The 23,270-nt window shown below is 35.2% G+C and overlaps 1 protein-coding gene across 1 annotated transcript in view; it reads right to left on the reverse strand.

Moving 5' to 3' along the window:
* The window catches only part of SMC2 (structural maintenance of chromosomes 2), a 50,526-nt gene that overhangs the window by 19,759 nt on the left and 7,497 nt on the right, over nt 1–23,270 (reverse strand). The window contains exons 6-17 of the mRNA XM_014478168.2: nt 22,481–22,591; nt 22,239–22,283; nt 20,753–20,986; nt 17,887–18,036; nt 14,568–14,801; nt 12,718–12,877; nt 12,206–12,323; nt 11,303–11,441; nt 10,619–10,738; nt 7,758–7,962; nt 5,513–5,648; nt 2,926–3,050 (exon numbers count right to left, since the gene is read on the reverse strand). Of these exons, the coding sequence (XP_014333654.2) occupies nt 2,926–3,050; nt 5,513–5,648; nt 7,758–7,962; nt 10,619–10,738; nt 11,303–11,441; nt 12,206–12,323; nt 12,718–12,877; nt 14,568–14,801; nt 17,887–18,036; nt 20,753–20,986; nt 22,239–22,283; nt 22,481–22,591 (1,777 nt within the window). The remainder of the gene's footprint in view (nt 1–2,925; nt 3,051–5,512; nt 5,649–7,757; nt 7,963–10,618; nt 10,739–11,302; nt 11,442–12,205; nt 12,324–12,717; nt 12,878–14,567; nt 14,802–17,886; nt 18,037–20,752; nt 20,987–22,238; nt 22,284–22,480; nt 22,592–23,270) is intronic.

Consider the following 23,270-nt stretch of genomic DNA (forward strand, 5'->3'; position numbering starts at 1 on the left):
ATTAAATCATGATTAGTAATTAGTAATATGGAAACTTAATAAGGAATCAAAAACCTCCCAACAAACAAAAGTCCAGTTGAATTAAACCAAACATTTAAAGAATTAATACCAATCTTTCCTTTTCAAATTCTTCCAAAAAGCAAACAAAAAGAAAATTCTTCCAAATGCATTTTGTGAAGCCATCATCATCCTGATATTAAAATCAGACAAGGACACCACAAGCAAAAAAAATCACAGGCTATCATCCCTGATGAACATAAATGCAAAAATCCTCAACAAAACATCAGCAAACCGAATTCAATAATACACCATGACTAGGTGGGATTTACTCCAGGGATACAATGATGGTTTAACATCTGCCAATTAGTGAATATGATACACTATATTAACAAATTCAGGATAAAAGTCATGGTCATCTAAACAGCAGAAAAAGCACTTGAGAAAATCCAACATTTATGATAAAAACACAATAAAGTGAGTATAGAGAGAATAAGGCTATACACATAACAAGCTCACAGCTAACATCATGCTGCAGCTGCTGCTGCTGCTAAGTTTCTTCAGTCGTGTCTAACTCTGTGCGACCCCACAGATGGCAGCCCACCAGACTCCCCTGTCCCTGGGATTCTCCAGGCAAGAACACTGGAGTGGGTTGCCATTTCCTTCTCCAATGCATGAAAGTGAAAAGTGAAAGTGAAGTTGCTCAGTCGTGTCCAACTCTTAGCAACCCCATGGACTGCAGCCCACCAGGCTCCTCCGTCCATGGGATTTTCCAGGCAAGAGTACTGGAGTGGGTTGCCATTGCCTTCTCCAGCTAACATCATACTCAATGGTAAAAAGCTGAAAGCATTTCCTCTAAGACCAAAAAAAGATAAGGATGCCCACACCACTTTTATTCAACACACTGTTGGAAGTGCTACAGCAACAGGGCAAGGAAAAGAAGGGCATCCAAACAGGAAAGAAAGAAGTAAAACTCTCACTATTTGTAGATGGCATAAACAGAAAACCCTATCATAAATAGAAAACTGTAAAGACTCCATCAAAAGATGTTAGAAATAATAAGCAAAGTCAACAAAGCTGCAGAATACAAAATCAATTACAAAAATCTGTTGTTTCTATACAGAAAACAATCCCATTCACAATTGTATCAAAAAGAAAATACCTAAGAATAAATTTAACCAAGGAGGTGAAAGATATGTACACTGAAAACTATGAAACACTGATGAAAGAAACTGAAGACAGAAACAAATGGAAAAATATTCTCTGTTCACAGATTGGAAGGATAGTTAAAATGTCCATATTACCCAATGCAAGCTACAGATTCAAGTCAGATCCTATCAAAATTTCAATGTCATATTTCATAGGAATAGAAAGAACAATCGGAAAATTTGTATGGAACCACAAAAGACCCTGAACAGTCAAAGCAATCTTGAAAAAGAACAACAAAACTGGAGGCACCATACTCCCTGATTTCAAACTATATTACAAAGCTAGAGTAATTAAAGCAGTAGAGTTAGTGGCACTCTACTGAAAACAGACACAAGGATCAATGGAACTACTGAATAAAAGAACCCCAAAACAAAGCCCATGCATACATGATCAATTAATTTATGACAAAGGAGTCAAGAATATATTATGCGGAAAAGACAGTCTCTTCAGTAAATGTTGCAAGGAAGCTGGACAGTCAGAAAAGAATGAAACCAGACCACTTTCTAACACCACATAAAAAAATTAAGTCAAAATGGATTAAAGACTTGAAGGTAAAACCTGAAATCATGAAACTCCTAGAAGAAAACAGGTAGCAAGCTCCATAACATAGGTTTTGATGATTTTTTGAATTTGACACCAAAAGCAAAGGTAACAAAAGCAAAAATGAACAAGGGGGACTACATCAAACCAAAAAGCTTCTGCACACCAAAACAAATCAACAAACCAAAAGGCAACCTAGTGAATAGGAGAAAACATTTGTAAGTCATCTATCTGATAAGGGGTTAATATCTAAACCATATTAAGAACTCATATGATTCAACAGGAAAGAAAACCAATCAAATCAAAAAATAGAGGACCTGAATACACATTTTCCACAGAAGATGTACAAATGGCCGAGAGGTAAATGAAAAGATACTCAACATTAATCATAAGGGAAATTCAAATCAAAACCACAAACAGCGATCACCTCAACTGTTATACTGGCTATCAAAAGACAGGTGGTGTTCACTGCTTCATTATTTACAACACCCAAGACATGGAAACAACCTGAGTCCACTAAGGGATGAATAGGTAAAGAAACTGTGGCATAAACACACCACGGCATACTATTCAACCATAAAAAAAGAAGGAAATCCTACCATTTGCAATAACATGGATGGACCTTGAGGGCATTACATGAAGTGAAATAAGTCAAAGAAAGATTAATACCATATGATCTCACTTATATGTTGAATCTTAAATATCTTAGGTCACAGATACAAAGAAAAGATTGGTGGTTGCTAGAGGCAGTGGGTGGGAAAGGTGAATGAAATGAATACATTTTAAATTTTATAAAAGAAGAGAAAAAAAAGAATAAAAATATTAGTGGGGTAAAATAGGTCTGTGAATAGTCCTAAGGAATAAGAGAAATTTAAAACTACCACATACAATTAAATTCTGATTAAAGGTGTTAAGATAGGTTCCTAAAATTAGGGACAGAGATAGTTAAACACATATAACAAAAATACTATAAACATAAACAAAACCAAAAGACAAGCATATAACAAGGTATTTATAATGTGGTACATGAGAACAATAAAAACAAGCTATGAGCAACCCAATAAAAAAGCACAAATTAACAGAAAATTATTACATATAATTAAAATATACAATAAACATGAGAGCTTCAAATACCTAAAGTATGGTTATCAGTTGAAACAGATTAGAACAAAATCTTACCAATGATTTTTTTAAGAGCATCTAATTCTTCCTGTTGCTTGTGATACGAGCTTTGCTGAAGCTTGGTTTGTAATAAATCTACCTCCTCAGCTTTCATCTCCCACTGCTGTTTTAGGTGGCGATACCTTAAGGAAGAGAAGTTTATAATAAATGATAATTTTTCTGATGTTTGAGACATGCATTTAAACAAGCTCTTACCTAAAACAAACTCATACAACATAATGTAAGATGCCACTGGTTACAAGACTCATTTTGATGACTTTCACACTTCTGAAGCATCAATGTAAACTCAAGTTTGACTTGGTTACTGAAGGTAAATACTCTAAATGACCAAGACCAATAGTTAACTATCCACAGAAATATTCTTAATTTTAGAAAATATTAATAATCTCTGAATAAATAAGTTATCTTAAAAATAATCCTTCTCACTGATCCTTATCTAAAAGAAAAACTCCATAATAGCCCCCATCACAAAAATAGAATATATAACAATTATATAAAATTTCAAAAATTTGGTTAGCTCAATCCCCAGTTTCAAATGTTTTAAAAAATAACATCATTCCCTCCATTTTGTAAGGAGACTGGTGGTTTAAAATGACACAGTACTAAACTTAAACATTCACCAAGCACTTTTTTTTGCAGATCCTGTAATTGTCCCCCAGTTCTGGCAGCTTCAAATTAAGGCTTTGGAAGGTATTTTGCTAATTCAGCTGCAGTGAAATTTTAAATTATAGTAAATTCAAAGGTTGCTTGTAACTAGAAAATCACAAGGTTTGAGGGCAAAAAACAAGCAACTTATAAATACTCCCTTGAGTATTCTTGTCTGAGACTGCTTGACAGCAATTAAAAAGACAGGATTTTAACTCAGTCATTTTTCAACTCATTTAAAAATGTAAAGAAATTTTTTAAAAAAGGCAACATATTTTCCTGATATGGTCTATGAAAGAATGGCTTTAGGTGACCCTTCCACTTTCATTTTTCAAAATCTACTTTTCTTCCTGGACCTCAGGGCCACAATTAGTTTACAAAACAACTCTGCAGAATAAACGACCTAGTACTGCTCAACAAACTTAACAGTTCCAAGCCAAATGTGACTACAACTGAGTCTGTAATTCATTCCCTTGACAGAGCTTCCACATTTCAGAAACATCTTTTTGTCTCTTTCTCAGAGAAAGTTCTTTCATTTTATGATTAATGTCATATGTCAATGAAGGTAAAAGGCAGGCTTTACATGTATATAATGTTTGAAAGTGGGCATTTTGATACAATTTACATCGTGGAATGGCCACTGTGACTTAGTGTAAATAATCTTTTCCACATATATACTGTGTCCCAAAAAAGTCTTGGTACTATTCTAAGCTTTGATAATTTCAGAAGATAAATGCCAAAAGTTTACCCCTCAAAAAAAATTTAAGTTTTTATCTTTTATTTTCTCTTACCTTTATTCAGTATTGTGAATTCTAAATAAATTGTTTAATTTTATCTCATCTGCCACTTGCCATCTTCAGAGGGATTAAAAAAAAATTACAATTAAACTCTCAAATACTGTACTTTGTTAAGTTTGTGGCATTTATACTCCTGAAGTTTTTAAAGCACGTAAGGACTCTTCTAGATAACCACATAGTGAGTCCACTCAACATCGTTCAGGTGTTTATTCAAGTCATCTTCTCAGTAAGGCTTTCCCTGCCCACCCCATATAAACTTTCAACACTTCTTTCCTATTTTACATTTTTATTCTTAGAACTTAGCATTATCTAACATACCTTTTACCAATTTAACTTTTTATATTGTCTATTGCCCCAACTCCACATATGGAGGTAAGATAAAGGAAGAGATTTATCTATTTGATTCACTGCTATATTCCCAGTTCTTTGAAGAGTACTTGGCACATGAGGCATGCAATAGTAAATAATGTTAGGAGACAAAAAGGGTTACATTGAATAGCATGAACCCAATTATGAAAAAAAAAATGTGGCATACATATATTTCATCATACATAAATATGTATCATACACAAACAGAAGTAATGTTGAACAGTTTACACACACACCTATATCCACACCCACAAAGAAAAAACACTGGAAGTAAACACTTTAATTTTAGCAGTGACTTTTGACATAAACTTGTTTAACTTCTCCACAGGCAACCTAGCTAGCTTCAACATGTATAGGACAGCCATAAGGCTGCAAAACTTAGTGTAGACACCCAATCAGTGCTACCGCATATGACATCATTTCAAATCAAGGACTCAAGTGTCCTCTGGCATCAACCTTCAGAGTATCTGTGTGTTTCCCCACTAATCCCCAAAGAATGTTAACAGAGTATATATCTCAGTAGAAAAATAGGAATATTTGGCTGATTTTTCTTTCTTCCTTTTAATTAACTTTCCATAATTTCGTAAAACAAAGACATCACTTATATTTAAAAAAAAAACTGTTATCAATTCACAACTTATTCAATACTAAGGTTATTATTTAAGTTGTTAAGTATTTCTTTAAATATTAGTTTTTTTAATCTTCTACCATGCAAATGCAGATTTTTGACCAAAAAAAATTTTAATAACAGCTTAATCCAACCAAAGTCTTACTTTTCAGCAGTGTTTTTAAGATTGGCTAATTCCTCTTCTAGAGCCCGTAGCTCATTCTCCTTGGTTCTGAGCTCATCTTGAACATCTTTGAGTTCTTGAAACTTCATTAAAATGGAAGCTGCCTGGGATCGAGCACCTGACATAGGCAAATTAAAACAGGCCTTCAACACTGAGTTGCCACATATTTAGGAAACAATACAGTTTTCTAAGAGATTTACACTTGAAATAATTCAACAGCCAATCTTTAGTGGTTTATGAAGGTACAAAATCCATTTTATCATTTGAATCTTAGGGCATACATATGTGATAACAAATACTCTGTATGTGATGGATTATTTATTCAAAATAATCATTGCCTTTGCTCACTGGTAAGCTTCCCGGGTGGCTCAGACGGTAAAGCGTCTGCCTGCAATGCAGGAGACCCGGATTCGATTTCTGGGTCAGGAAGATCCCCTGGAGAAGGAAATGGCAATCCACTCCAGCACTCTTGCCTGGAAAATCCCATGGATGGAGGAACCTGATAGGCTACAGTCCATGGGGTCGCAAAGAGTCGGACACGACTGAGCGACTTCACTTTCTTTACTCACTGGGTGGATTCCTCTCAGGACCATTTTCTGATCTACTAAAATCAGGCTTAGCCATGTGCTTTGCTCTAGCAGATGAAGTGGGAAATCTGCCTCTTCTGAAAGTAAGCTTTAAGAGGCAGCACGTAATTTACCACTTGTTTTCCCTTTCCCATGTGTAAAGTATGTTAAAAAAAAAAAGATTTATTTTTCAGTCAGCCTAAGTCCCATAATGAGAATAACATGGAGCAGAGACAAGTAACATGATGTAGCATAATTATAGAATAAATCTGTAAGCCACTAAGATTTGGGAGCTATTTATTACCATATTGTAATGTGGTCTAAACTCGACATAGCATAGTAAACTGGTTTTACCTTACATGCTTTATAACTGTCTGGCAGTAACAGGCTGAAGTGTTAAGCTGTCAAGAAAACTCCAGGTTTGATGGAAGAAAGTGAAGTCAATCAATAATGCTATTATGAACACTTTGCTTATATGACATGGGGTTACATATCTGCCATCACTTAAGGAGGAATTTCAAGAACATATAATTCAGTGAAATCTAAAATGTTCCTTCTAATCTAGATATTTTAAAATATTTGGTTTCTATCTTCCAACTGTAGATACTAGTCATTATGTACACTGGGGAACTTGATCATGAAGCTCATTACATTGGCTACTGTTTTCTTGGACTAGAAAGAAATTAAGATACTTCCTAACTCAAGAGGCATCCAAGTCTCTTGGTTTGGTTAAAAGCACAAACTGTGAAATCAGGCTATCTGTTTAAACTCTGACCCCTGGCTCTGCCACTTATCAGCAAATTCTTAACTGTTTTATACTTTAGTTTCTACAAACATATAGAAAAGATAGTAATGTCTACCTCAAGGTTGCTATAAAGATTAAATGAACTAATTAAAGTCCTTAGGAGAGGGCTTTATAGAATGATAGAAATGTTCCATATGTGCACTATCCAATTACCCACTAAATACTGTGGTTACTGAGCCCTTGAAATATGCCTAGTGCAATTAAATAAATTATTCTATTTAATTTTAATTACCTTATTTAAATGGTAAGTCACATGTGGCTAGTAGCTACTGTATTGGACAGTACAGGCTTACAACACTGCCTAGTACACAGTAAGTACTGTTCAGTATTTGTTATTTATTACATGGTCACTCGACATGGATATGGAAACAGTATCACAAATATTAGGACAGGAAATACATGGTCACTACTTAAGAATTCCTTTCTTAAGGCACCATCTCAAGGGCAGATTTAAAGTTTTGCTTTACTTTTGACAGCAGCAGTAGCATATACACATATCAGAAGTTAACATGTTTCCTAAAGGAAAACTGGTGGTCAAGCTACAATTGCACTGAATAAAACTACTTCGTTTCCCAGTGACTAGAATATCTTAACAAGGCAAAAAAGAGAGAACAAGAATAGACTTAAGATGAGCAAGAAAAGCTATAGTACTGGTTACTAGACTAGAGCTCCATCTGGATGATGACAGCGTATAATTTCTCAATTAATAATAAGTAACTGTCACAAATGAAAAGTCAATCCTTTGATTAGGAATAAAACACTGAATTATTCCAACCCCAATATTTCCTATTAAAAAAAAAAGTCCCCATCCTATTTAGAACAAGGGAGTAGGAGGACAAAATGATATAAATCCTACCTCCACTCAATGTCCCATGAGGATCAAACACATCGCCTCCTAGAGTTACAGTTCTAGTCATTATCCTTTTATCAAAAGCTACTTTTTTTGCATTATCCATATTGTCACAAACAAATGTCATTCCAAAGACAAATTCCATTGCTTTCTGAAGTTCTGGTTTGTATTCAACCAGGGAAAGAGCCACATGAACATTATTAGGGCCAACCTGTGGGAAAACATATGTCATAATACATATTACTCCTTTCCTTTCAAATACTATTTTATAAAATACTAATAATGCCCACAACTGTTAGTATAAATACTAACAGTAACTTAATATATATACCCAGCAGTACAACGCCTTTTGAATTTTCTAAAATGCTATAGAAAACTCACTTTTAGGAAAAAAAATTCAAGTTTAAACACTGAAAAATCTAAGTAAAACATTTAGCTAAAAATACCAGTCATGAGTTTCAATCAAGTAGAAGCCACTATCAAGTTTCTAAATTCAAAGTGGATTATTTGTGAACACACTTTCTTAAAGTACAATTTCTAGATCAACACAGTTACACAATTACATGTTTTCCTTCAACTATCAACTTGGTTGTCCCAAAGTGAATACTTTTCCATTCAAATAAAACATGCTAGAGCAACTACCTTCCAGTTACAGAAACGAAAACAGTAATTGAGAGTAAACAAGTAATTTAAAAAATCTCTCAATCTTTTATTTTGATCCAACTGTCTTTTCTCACCCTTTGTTTATAACATCTACCTCAGCCTACATTTTTAAAACAACCTAATATGGCTTCACTGACTCAATGGACATGAGTTTGAGTGAACTCCAGGAGTTGGTGATGGACAGGGAGGCCTGGCGTGCTGCAATTCATAGGGTTGCAGAGTAGGACACGAATGAGCGACTGAACAGAATATACTTTATGGAGTGTAGTAGTAGCAGAAATCATAATGAAAGCAGCTCTCTGCAACATATGTTCAGCAATGTCCTCTGACACAGCAGTTACCATTCAGTGCGTGTGGCTAAGGGATCTGAGTAAAAGTACTTTTGTTGTTACTTAAAACCCCAACTTACTTCTAACACTGGAACTTGACCTAAGACGAGAATAACTTCCTTCTAGACTCTAAGGTGATTGTTCAAAGTAAAAGAAGTACTAACCAAAATTACCACCTATTTACTTTATACTCATCTTTCTTCTCCTGACAGTAAATAATTTTCATTGAAGGCTTCTCAATTTCAGAAATTTACTGAATATCCATTTATTACCTTAATTATACATGCAGTTTCAGGTTTCATAGAATTGTTTTTTCAACTCATGAACTTAGAATACCTGCTCAAATACTGATATCACTACTGAAAGTTAAAACTGGTTTCATGTTCTTACCAAATATTATACAACCACAGTAGCCTTTTAAATATATTTCCTTGCACTCATCTATTCACTAGAAACCATACTACTTTAGATCTAGCCCAGCAGCTGACTACATATCCTGGCTACCTGCTTTGTATGTTCACAGGTTGATGGGTAATCTAGAAGAACTCTAGTAGAGAAGCATCTCTGCAAGACTGACAGATTACGTTCCATAACGGTTATCACTATAGCTGGTTTAGTGTGCGTGGCATGAAAAAAACCTGCAGAATTCCTATATTCCTCTATAAGTTCTATAATTCTCATTAATCAGAAATCAAAAGTTTAATATTTAATGTGAAAGTGAGTCGCTCAGTCATGTCCAACTCTTTGCAACTCCATGGACTATACAGTCCATGGAATTCTCCAGGCCAGAAAACTGGAATGGGTAGCTATTCCCTTCTCCAGGGGATCTTCCCAACCCAGGGATGGAACCCAGGTCTCCCACGTTGCAGGTGATTCTTTACCAGTTGAGCCACAAGCCCTGGTGATGAAAGAGAAAAACCTACAACCAAGAGATTACTCTACACAGAAGGATCTCATTCAGATTCAACAGAGAAAGCAAAAGCTTTACAGACAAGCAAATGCTAAGAGAATTCAGTTGATACAAATGAACTTATTTATAAAACAGACTCACAGATTTCAAAAATCGTATTTATGGCTACCAAAGGGGAAATGTAGGGGAAGTAATAAATTAGGAGATTGGGGTAAACATTTATACACTACTATAAATAAAACAGATAACCAACAAGGACCTCCTACTGCATAGCACAGGAAACTCTACTGCCCAGGTGGCCCTAGTGGCAAAGAATCAACCTGCCAATGCAGAAGGCATAAGAGACAAGCTTCCATCCCTGGGTCAGGAAGATCCTGGAGGAGGCCATGGCAACCCACTCCAGTATTCTTACCTGGAGAATCCCAGGGACAGAGAAGCCTAGAAGGCTACAGTCCATAGGGTCACAAAGAGTCAGGCATGATTAAAGTGACTTAACACACATAACACACAAAAATAAAACAGATAACTAAGAAGGACCTACTGTATAGCACAAGGAACTCTACTCAATATTCTGTAATAATCTATATGGGAAAAAAATCTGAATAATAATGGATATACACATGTATGTATAATTGAATCATTTAGCAGTATACCTAAAACACATTTAATCCAACTATAGTCCAATAAAAATCTTTTAAAGAAGACATTCTAATACAACTTTAAAATATCAAAGGGAATTTTAGTCTTCCAACATTTCTATTCTCTTTCCATCTAATTTCACAAAAGCTGATTTTATTCTCTTTGGTATCTTAACTTTTTAAAGCATGGTAACACAATAAAATTTTGTGGTTTGATATATGATTGAAATCCCAATTTACTTCAGAGGACAGTTAATGTCCTATAATTAAAAAAAAAACAACAAAAAATCCAGTAAGATGCAGACAAAGCATATAAAAAAGACTTACAAGATTCTGAGCAATCCTCAGAGTTTCTGGAGCAATACATCTGGATGAAATTTTATTGAGTGGAATTATAGTGTATCGACGCTTCAATTCCCCCTTTTCTAGTAGCTTTTTTCCAGTAACCTAAAACATCGTGTATTATAAATGAAAAATATATTAATGACAACAAAAAACATTTAAAGGGAAACAGTACAAGTTTAGGAATTTATAAATACGCTCAGTGCCTACTATCCCGAACAATCAAAATTCTAAGATAGATATGTGCATTCTGGACTCTGGAGTGGAATAATGTTAATAAAATATAATATAAAAAATCATTAACTCTATCATTTTACCCTGTAAAGATAAACATTTAGCCTTAAGTGAAGTTGCTCAGTCATGTCCAACTCTTTGCGACCCCATGGACTATATACAGTCCATGGAATTTTCCAGGCCAGCATACTGGAGTGAGTAGCCGTTCCCTTCTCCAGAGAATCTTCCCAACCCAGGGATCAAACCCAGGTCTCCCACATTGTAGGCAGATTCTTTACCAGCTGAGCCATCAGGGAAGCCCAACATTTAGTCTTAGAAGAAGTTTAAAACGTCAATAAAGTACCCAATTCTTCTAAGAGCACATGATTTTTCAAGCTAGCAGCTATTATAGTTTTAACAGCAATTATTTGTTTTCTTTAATTAAAATCAGTTTACCTCTGTGTCTACTACAACATTGTAGAGTCGGTCTCCGGCCACTAATTCTAAAGCAGTGGTTGCAGAACTATCTTTTACACTGATCAGTGAAGCTACAAGTCCTTTCACACAATTTCTATTCCAGTTCTTCTCTGGATCCCTAAAACAGAAAAGTGGACAAAAATTAATCTTAGACAAGAAAATAGAAAAAGTTGTATTTTACTAGTCAAGAGGTCTTTCTGACAATACATTAAATTGAAAGCACAATAATCAGTAGTTTTAACAAAATTAAAAGATTTCAAATGTCTCATGACTGTCCAGCTACAGACACATCTTTTATTGTGTTTCACAAATATTGATGTTTTCCGTTGTCATTTTGTTTTTTACAAATTGAAGTTCTGTGGCAAACTTGCATTGTCAGCTAATAGTCTTTAGTAATAAAGCTTTTATACATTAACGTACCCTGGTTTTTTAAAGTATGTATACAGTATTCTATTGTACCCTTAAAAGACTATTGTTTTAAAATCAAAAGATCTTTCAGTATACATAATGTTTTCAAGGTAACAAAAATAACTTTAATGTTCTAATCTTTGTAATACATATATTAAGTATTCCAAGAAAAAAACCATATAGCATTAATAAAACAAATTATAAAATGTTAACACAGCTATTTAACATTAATGATAAAATAACCTTAAAGAAACTTTTTGGGGTAAGATTAAATTCCACTCATTTTGGTTTTGACATTAGTGGCATTAGTAACCTTAAATTTCACAAGAATTTCCCTTGTCTACAACTCTGAAACATTCAATAAAGATTTAAGGAAAAAAGAAAAAACAATTAAGGAAAAGTAGCTTACGGTAACTTTTACACAAAAATATATCCTAGTTACTACCATGTTCAATTTCAAGATTTAACTCTTACCTATAGGCAAATCGAAGATTGGGAAATCTGGCCAAGAGAGCTTCTTCTGTTTCTTTCAGTCTACTGATATCACGAGATAGCTGCCTTCGCCTTTCCAGAAGGCTTTCCTCCTTGTTTTCTGAACAGTAAGCCGTAAGTAAATTGAAACCAAGTTTTAAAAACTCAAATATTCTACTGTTTTAAGGAAAATATTAGTAATCTCTATTTCCAAAGCATTTCTAAAAGCAAAATGCAAACTCCTGATAATATTAAAGAAAAGCATACTTAACATTTGAATTTATATTAAGTGTCAAGTAGACATATTTTCAACACATAAAACCATTTTCATCCTTTCAATTCAAAGGACTGTTTTATACTCTGGTATTTTTCTGATTATATTTATAAATAATTTTTATACTAATTCACATTAACATTAATGAGGTGAAAAAAATTTCCTACTTGCTATTTCCTTTAAGTTTCTATTAATAATCACTATTTCCTAATGATTTAACATCATGTCTTTAAAGGCAAACCTTCATAATTTAGCCTTTTCATTTCAGTTTCAAGTTTTTCTTTAAGTTTTTTCACAGCTTCTAATGCTTCTTGATCCTTCCTATAGCCACTATCCATCTTCTTAATTTCTGTTTGTTTAGTCTTTAATTCTTGTTGGGCATGTTTCAACTTCATCTGAGCCTGTAACAGAAAAACATATAACAGGCTATACGAGGCAGATAGCGCTAGTGATAAAACAGCCACATATTTAGATTGTTTTAAGAGACATCAGCCTTGAAAATTTAACTGACTACTTGGATCAGTATATCAACAGGGAATCATTTCCCAATGTATTCTCCTCAAAATACTACTCAGAATATAAATGTATATATGCTCAAATATTAAATATCTTATAATTTAAGTCTATATTTTTAATATTTATAAAACTAACATCAATGAGCTCAAAGATTAATATCAAAGAACTGTCATTAGCTGATGACACCACCCTTATGGCAGAAAGTGAAGAGGAACTAAAAAGCCTATTGATGAAAGTGAAAGTGGAGAGTGAAAAAGTTGGCTTAAAGCTCAACATTCAGAAAACTAAAATCATGGCATCTGGTTCCATCACTTTATGGGAAATAGATGGGGAAACTGTGGAAGCAGTGTCAGACTTTATTTTTGGGGGCTCCAAAATTACTGCAGATGGTGACTGCAGCCATGAAATTAAAAGACGCTTACTCCTTGGAAGGAAAGTTATGACCAACCTAGATAGCATATTCAAAAGCAGAGACATTACTTTGCCAACAAAGGTCCGTCTAGTCAAGGCTATGGTTTTTCCAGTGGTCATGTATGGATGTGAGAGTTGCACTATAAAGAAAGCTGAGTGCCGAAGAATTGATGCTTTTGAACTGTGGTGTTGGAGAAGACTGAGAGTCCCTTGGACTGCAAGGAGATCCAACCAGTCCAGTCTAAAGGAGATCAGTCCTGGGTGTTCTTTGGAGGGAGTGTAGCTGAAGCTGAAACTCCAATACTTTGGCCACCTCATGCGAAGAGGTGACTCATTGGAAAAGACTCTGATGCTGGGAGGGATTGGGGGCAGGAGGAGAAGGGGATAACAGAGGATGAGATGGCTGGATGGCATCACCAACTTGATAGACGTGAGTTTGAGTGAACTCCGGGAGTTGGTGATGGACAGGGGGGCCTGGAGTGCTGCAGTTCATGGGGTCGTAAAGAGTCGGACACGAATGGGCTACTGAACTGAACTGATCAAATTAAAAGCAAAATAAAAAGCTAGAAATCACTTCCTTCTTTTTCACTTAGGTATGCATATTTGCACTTATATAATATTTATGCTGTCCAACTGTGCACTTAACTGTATTGATGAGGAATAAAAGTATACAGAAAAAGGATGCTAAACTGACAGAAAAATGTATATGCTATAAGTATGACACTAAAATGCTATAGTTTTAACTGTGGCAGGCATATAAATGAAGATGTTTTTGTTTTCCTATTAAAACTTAAAACTTCAACTTTATAATGTCAATAAAATACCAAAAAGATGAAAACAAATACGTTAACCTCAAGTATTCCATACAATGCTGAAAACAGAACAGAGCATTTATTGCACTTAAAATTTCAATTAATCTATAAAGGTATTTTATGTTTTATGGCATCTTATACTGATATTGTCAATAGGTAGAGATCAGTATATTGAATTTCATTGTTTTAGGTGCTAAGCAGCAGCAGAATGTAATAGTTGATAGTTATCTGAATATTTTCAACATTTTGTTTAACAACTGCCAAAGCGTAGTGTGAAGGAGCTTCACAAAAAATCAAATAATAATAAAGAAATAAAAACTGCAATCACATAGTTCTTACTGTCTGTACTTACCTGTTTGGCTTCTGTCTGAGTTTTACTTATTTCATTTTTACAGGCCATCATCTGACCAGCAAGAGTTGCTTCTGCTCCATCTTCATTACTGGACAGACCAGCGGAAACAGCATTAAAGTGCTGCTGTGCAACGGCCAAAGCTTCAGCATCTTTATTACTTGCTTCTTGAAGGGCACTTAGTCCATCTGTTATTTTTTTAACCTCTTTTTCCTTTGCTGCTAAAGTTTTAGAATCCTTTAGGAAGAGTTTGAAATTGGAAAGTATTATATTTTAGAAAACCAGTGAAACATACATACCTTTAATGTCATCAAATTTCATACCAATTTGAAGTGAACATGGTAATTTAACCATAATTTTAAATATTTTATTCCCATTTTGAAATTTCTCAGTTTTTAGGATAAATGTACCTCTTATCCTAATAGAAATACCTTCATTCCATGTTATAGTCAAATCTGAGAGAGAATGAGTTAAAATATTATTGCAAATTTAAACAAACCACTTGAAACAACTAAAAATTACTTTCTAAAACTATAATATTGAAATAATATCCACTCTACCCCAAGAATAAAAGAAATTTTAGGATTAAGAGCATGTATATGAAACTGCTTTTATAAACTATTAAAGGCCATAAAATTTAAGTATTAAATTATTATGGGAACAGCTTCCCTGGTGGTTCATACAGTAAGTAAAGAATCTGCCTGCAATGCAGGAGACCCCGGTTTGATCCCTGGGTCAGGAAGATCCTCTGGAGAAGAAAATGGTAACCCACTCCAGTCTTCTTGCCTGGAGAATTCCATGGACAGAGCCTTAGCAGGCTACAGTCCCTTGGATCACAAAGAGATGGAACAACTGAAAGACTAACACTCTCACTTAAATTCTAATAACCAAATATCTATTGCTATATAAGATACCAGCACTAAAAGAAAAAAAAAAAAATCTAGTCATATTTACATGAAAGTGATCAGAAATTTGGCTCACTTAATTCATGATGAACTGGGTATTTCTTAGATATTTACCATGTACCAGGCATTATTCTAGATATTAAAGACACAGGGTCCTCAGGAGCCTACATTTTTAAGGTGGAAAACATAGTAAACACATAAAGCAAAAAATGATGGAACTACTATTTTAAGAATAATGAGAAAAGGCCTTTTTGTGATGACATTTTGAGCAGAAACCTAAATGAAACAAAAGGTGTGACCGTGCAAATACTAGGGGGATGGTACACTTGCCACGCTCTGAGGAATATGCTTGGGTATTAGAGGAACTGTGGCTGGAACACAGTAAGTAAAAAAAGGCAGCTAATGAGGATACTACTGAGTACCTTCCTGGGAGGTGATGGCATGAACCACGTGAGGAGTGAAAGGTGGCTGTATTCTGGATATACACATATATCTGGATATTCTGGATATACTTTTAAAATCAACAAAATCTGTCGAAGAATTAGATACCACAGGGTTGGGAGAAAGAAGAAAATTCAGGACTACAGGTTCTGGAGTGAACAGCATCATTACTTACATGAGGAAAATTCAGTAGCTCAGTTAGGTTTGGGTAGGTGAGGAAAATTTAGGAGTTCTATTTTGGATATGTTAAGTTTTAGATTTTTTAAAGTCATCCATATAAACATGTCAATTAAATAGCTGGACAAATGAGTCTTTCAAAGAAGGAGTCAAGGTTGATTATAGGTTTGAAAGGCATCAACATGTAGATGGTACTGAGGGGTACACGGCTAGATGGGATCACTAAAGAAATGAGTATATATAAAGAAGTCTGACCATTAGCCCTGGTGCATGCTAAAATATGTATTTTGATTTGCATTTCTAACCTGGATTCAAAGTTCGTATTTTCAACTATCAAATCAATATCTCTACTTAGATGTCTAACTAGCTCCTCAAGCCTATTATTCACCATTCAACAAATGGTAACCATATTTCAAACTGTCAACAACAGAACTCTGGAGTTATCCTTCAGTCCTCTTTCATATTCAAACACCAATCTGCTGGGCACTATTTATAGTAGCAAAGACATGGAAGCAACCTAAATGTCCATCGACAGATGAACCGATAAAGATGTTATACCCACACACTGGAATATTACTCAGACATTAAAAAGAATGAAAAACTGCCACTGGACCAATGGATACCAAGGAATGGACCTAGAGGTTATCATACTGAGTGAAGTCAGTCAGAAAGAGAAAGACAAACATCATGATATCACTTATATGTGGAATCTAAAATATGATACAAATGAACTTATCTACAAAATAGAAAGACTCACAGACACAGAGAACAGACTTGTTTTCAAGGGGAAGGGTGGGAAGGGGAGGAAGGACTTGGAGTTTGGGATTAGCAGGTACAAATTATTATGTATAGGATGGATAAACAATAAGGTCTTACTGTATGACAAAGGGAACTACATTCAATATCCTGTGATAAACCATAATGGAAAAGAAAATAAAAAAAAGAAAATACATGTATAACTGAGTCACTTTGCTGTACAGCAGAAAACAACATTTTAAACCAATGAACTATAATTTTAAAAAAATCTGCTGGGTATATCTGTTGGCCTACCCTTAAAGTACACATAAAATCCCACAACTTCTCTAATATTCTACCTTCTATTGCATCTATCCAAGGACTATCACTGGCACTACCAATTACTACATGGTTTCTCTACTTCTTCCCTTTAATTTATCCTCAAAACAGCAAGAATAGTACTACTAAAATATTAAAATGTCACCCTTGGGCTCAACCAACTCCAGCAGCTTCCCATGCCACTCAGAATAAACAGCAAAGTCCTTCACATATTTTGCAAAACCACACGTGATCCTACACCCCATCTCTACTACTCAGTAGCAACCAGCTTTACTTCTCTCTGCTTTTCCAATACCTTAGGCACTTGGAGCTGCTGCTGCTCTTTTGTCTGGAACATCTCCCCCCACAGCCTCCCAATCTATCTACACCCTTCTCTGACCACCTTCAGGTCTCTAATGAAATAGAAGCCTCCCAATGAGACCTTTAATGTTTACCCAATTGAAAATTCCAAATTGTACCTCCCTGCCCAATACTAACCCTATCCACTGCTTTTTTTCTCCTCATCAGTTACCACTATATAACATACTTCATATTTCACTTATTTTATCATCGTTTTCCTCACTGGAATGAAGACACACAAGGCATTTTGTTCATTATTGTCATTTTGTCAGTTGCTACATCCTAGCCTAAACAATTACCCTGGTCCACAGCAGGCACGTAATAAATATTAACAGAATGGAGGAATGTATATTACTAGAATTAAATTACACTTCTCATTTGCTTACCTCTACCATATTTTTCTCCAGTTCTTTGCGTTTGTTCTCTTCACTTGCCAGATTTTTCTTCTTGAAATCAAAGGCACTTTGAGATTTAGTATTAACTCGCTGAGCTTCTGTAAGAGCATCTTCTAAAGATCGAAGTATACCTCCAACTTCCTATAATCAAATGCACCCAATTCAATCATGTACTTAAAAATTTGTTAGTGTATAATTTATATGTATTTATTTTTAATAAACTATGGACTCTACACATGGACATCACCAGACAGTTAATACCGAAGCAGACTGATCATATTCTTTGCAGCCAAAGATGGAGAAGCTCTATACAGACAGCAAAAACAAGACCAGGAGCTGACTGTGGCTCAGATCATGAACTCCTGATTGTCAAACTCAGACCTAAATTGAAGAAAGTAGGGAAAACCACTAGACCATTCAGGTATGACCTAAATCAAATCCCTTATGATTATATAGTGGAAGTGAGAAAGAGAGTCAAAGGATTAAATCTGATGGACAGAGTGCCTGAAGAACTATGGATAGAGGTTTGTGACATTGCACAGGAGGCAGGGATCAAGACCATCCTCATGGAAAAGAAAAGCAAAAAGGCACAAAAGTTGTCTCAGGAGGCCTTACAAATAGCTGTGAAAAGACGAGAAGCGAAAAGCAAAGGCGAAATGAAAGATATACTCATTTGAATACAGAGTTCCAAATAGCAAGAAGAGATAAGAAAGCCTTCCTCAGTGATCAATGCAAAGAAATAGAGGAAAACAAAAGAATGGGAAAGACTAGAGATCTCTTCAAGAAAACTAGATATACCAAGGGAACTTTTCATGCAAAAATAGGCACAATAAAGGACAGAAATGGTATGGACCTAACAGAAGCAGAAGATATTAAGAAGAGATGGCAAGAATACACAGAAGAACTATACAAAAAAGATATTCAAGATCCAGATAATCACGATGGTGTGATCACTCACCTAGAGTCAGACATCTGGAATGTGAAGTCAACTGGGCCTTAGGAAGCATCACTACTAACAAAGCTAGCGGAAGTGATGGAATTCCAGTTGAGCTATTTCAAATCCTAAAAGATGATGCTGTGACAGTGCTTCACTCAATATGCCAACAAATTTGGAAAACTCAGCAATAGCCACAGGACTGGAAAGGTCAATTTTCATTCCAATCCCAAAGAACGGCAATGCCAAAAAATGCTCAAACTACCACACAATTGCACTCATCTCACATGCTAGTTGGAGAAGGCAATGGCACCCCACTCCAGTACTCTTGCCTGGAAAATCCCATGGACGGAGGAGCCTGGTAGGCTGCAGTCCATGGGGTCGCGAAGAGTCGGACACAACTGAGCAACGTCACTTTCACTTTTCACTTTCATGCATTGGAGAAGGAAATGGCAACCCACTCCAGTGTTCTTGCCTGAAGAATCCCAGGGACGGGGGAGCGTGGTAGGCTGCCGTCTATGGGATCGCACAGAGTCGGACACAACTGAAGCGACTTAGCAGCAGCAGCAGCAGCAGCACACACTAGCAAATACTCAAAATTCTCCAAGACAGCCTTCAATAGTACGTGAACTGTGAACTTCCCAATGTTCAAGTTGGATTTAGAAAAGGCAAAGGAACCAAATATCGAATTGCCAACATCCACTGGATCATCAAAAAAGCAAGAGAGTTCCAGAAAAACATCTATTTCTGCTTTTATGACTATGCCATAGTCCTTGACTATGTGGATCACAACAAACTGTGGAAAATTCTGAGAGTTTGGAATACCAGACAACCTGATCTGCCTCTTGAGAAATCTGTATGCAGGTCAAGAAGCAACAGTTGGAACAGGTCATGGAACAATAGACTGGTTCCAAATAGGAAACAGAATACATCAAGCATGTTTATTGTCACCCTGCTTATTTAACGTCTATGCAGAGTACATCATGAGAAATTCCGGGGTGGATGAAGCACAAGCTGGAATCAAGACTGCCAGGAGAAATATCAATAACCTCAGATATGCAGGTGACACAATCCTTTATGGCAGAAAGTGAAGAAGAACTAAAGAGCCTCTTGATGAAAGTGAAAGAGGAGAGTGAAAAATAAAACCCAACATTCAGAAAACTAAGATCATGGCATCTGGTTCCATCACTTCATGGCAAACAGATGGGGAAACAATGCAAACAGTGACAGACTTTATTCTTTTGGGCTCCAAAATCACTGCAGATGGTGATTGCAGCCATGAAACTAAAAGATGCTTGCTCCTTGGAAGAAAAGTTATGACCAACCTAGATAGCATATTCAAAAGCAGAGACATTACTTTGCCAACAAAGGTCCATCTAGTCAAAGCAATGGTTTTTCCAGGAGTCATTTATGGATGTGTGTTGGACTATAAAGAAAGCTGAGCACCAAAGAATTGATGCTTTTGAATAAACTCTTGAGAGTCCCTTGGACTGCAAGGAGATCCAAGTAGTCCACCCTAAAGTAATTCAGTCCTGAATATTCACTGGAAGGACTGATGCTGAAACTCCAATACTTTGGCCAACTGATTTGAAGAACGGACTCATTTGAAAAGACCCTGATGCTGGGAAAGACTGAAGGCGGGAGGAGAAGGGGACGACAGAGTATGAGATGATTAGATGGCATCACCAACTCGATGGACATCAATCTGAGTAAACTACAGGTGTTGGTGATGGATAGGGAGGCCTGGTGTGCTGCAGTCCATGGGGTCTCAAAAGAATCGGACACAACTGAACTGAATTGAAACTATATCATTATCATACAGTAAAATAAATTTTTTTCAATTCAGAACACAATGCCCAGTATACCCAAAATAGTTACATTATTTAATATTTTTCAGTTTATTATTATTCTTACATGTCTGACCTTATCTTTTCTTTTTTCCAACTCTTCTATTTCATGACTAAGTGCTTTTATTTTTTTATCATTCTCAGACACTTCTTCTTGAAGCTTCTTAATTTTATCCTGCATTTCTTTTAATGCCTCAGCTGAGCGTTCTTTAGTATCTTCAGCCAGCAAAAACTGATAAGCTATATATAAACGACTCAGATGTTCTATTTCTCTCAATAGCTTTTGGTACTCCAAGTAGGAAGATCTTTCCTAAAAGAGAAACCACCAATAAAGTATAACTCTACATTAATATTTTTAAATAAATTTGGAAAGAATTTAAATACAGCAATACATAAAAAATTTCCCATTACACAATAAACATAATGGATTTTGTCTTAAATTTGAGTAATTATGGACTGTTAATTTTAGGAAACTTCAAACAACATTAGAACTGTGGCTTTTTAGATAGTAATGTCATCTTAATGAATTCTCTGTGGCTATTTCTTCTCAAATATAACCACAGTTGGGATTAACAAAGAAATATGGACATAAGATTCATAGACTTGTGGGAATAAGTCTATAAAATTATAAAACCATGAATGATACACTATTAAATGTAGTTTGTGGTACTATTACCAAGATGCCCACTCTACATTCATTCATATAACTATTTATAAATATTTGCTCACATATTACTAAACTTGATTCCCACTGGGACCTACTAGGACAAAGTTAACAATGAAAATTCCTAATCTGCAGATGAAGAAACAAATTCAGGGTGATTAAATGAGCTCTTCATATTATCAAATACAGAATTTGGCAAAATCAAATATGACATTTAGGTTTAAACTCGTGATCTAGTGTTTTTCTATTAAATCATAGATACAAAAGCAGAACCTTCAAGTTCACAATTTTTCAGTTTTTCCAATTACATCTATGCTACTCTATAGATTCAGAAGAGAGCTTGAGAAGTATCAAATTTTAATGAACATTTAAGAAATTTCTAAATACATGATTTAAAATACTTTCACTGAAACAGTGATATGATGTCAGAAGTACAAAGATTATAGAGAAAACAGTCATCTGTTTCAATACCTATTGTCTACTAACTGCCTTGACAGCAGTAATTTTAGTGAGAGCCCCTCTTACCCTAGAAGTTACTCATTCTACCAAGAGTTTCTAAGAATGCCATACCTTTAAGAAATATTTATTCCACTTAATTCTAACTATCCAGGAAAATTTAGATTTATACTTGTCTTCAACAAAGAATGAAAATCTGGCATGTTGTTTTCTGAGATTATGACAGTCAATCTCTAAAACCATTATGACTTAACAGGTATGAAGTGCATTGTCCTCTATAAGCAGAAGGTTGAGCATGGACTATCAACTCTAACTCCTTATCTCATCTCCAAGAAACATTTCTGAGGAGTGGTACAGCTGTCGCCCCATGTGTATCATCATGGATGCATCGCCAATTTTGAGAGACATCCTAGCTGGCTGTCCTCACATATACAATACACACCTCTTTTAATTTTTGAATGGTTGGAGTAATTTCTTCTTCAAGTATCTGGAAAATAAAGGAAAAACTATTTTTGAGTATGTGAAGTACCATTAAAGAAATTTAAAAGGAAGAAGACTAAAGAAAACTGAACAAAGGCTGGGGAGAAGATAGGTGTGATAAAATTTCCCTCTTTTACAACAGAGAAACTCTAATAAAAGAAAAGTACTCTCTTTCCTAAAAATATTTTATATAAATTTAATTACCGTCTTAATTTCTCTCAGCTTAGCTTCCTTTTTTTCTATAGTCCTCTGAGCATTTTGTTTTTTGTATTCATACATCCTGGTTCCAGCTGCTTCTTCTATCATGGACAAAATCTGGAAAGATGATTGCATTAATGTTTTAAGAATCAAAGCCAGTGAGTCTCATTGGAATTTACATTAGGATATTACTTAAGGCCTTAACGTCATGAAGCAACTCAACAAAATAGTTAAGGACCATAACATTTAAGTACATAAAAAAAATGTACGTATTACCTATAACCCTAAGACTTAACAAATATTTCTGGCCTTCACTCCAATTCTAAAATCAAACTTTATGCTACACTGAGTTTCCAGAGTACATATCTTTGAAAACTGAAGCCAGTAATTCCTGAGAGGGTAATAGGCAGAAAGGCCAGGGGTCTCCCAAGGGAGGAAATAGCCTGCAAGTGTCATCTCTCTTAATTGGCAAGAGGAAACAAACTATCGATATTGTTTTCCTTCTCTATACAAATTTAAAAGAAGGTTTCTCTTAAAATACTGTGTTGTCATAATGACACCTGGTTTCACCTGAAGTTAACTAGTTTCAAACCTTGAGATAACCAATGCATTTTTCTTATGGAAATGTTTGTCTTAAGCTATGCTAATGTACTATGCACTTACCCCAAACTCTGTCTTTAAGTCGGTTCCGCCTCTTGGCTCAGAACCTACTTGACAAACCAGTATGTTATACTCAGATATTATTTCCCTAACCTATGTAAATGTAACTATTTGTATGGTAATCTGTCCTTCTGCA

The sequence above is a fragment of the Bos mutus genome, chromosome 8, assembly GCF_027580195.1.
Source record: "Bos mutus isolate GX-2022 chromosome 8, NWIPB_WYAK_1.1, whole genome shotgun sequence".
NCBI classification, from domain to species: Eukaryota; Metazoa; Chordata; class Mammalia; order Artiodactyla; family Bovidae; genus Bos; species Bos mutus.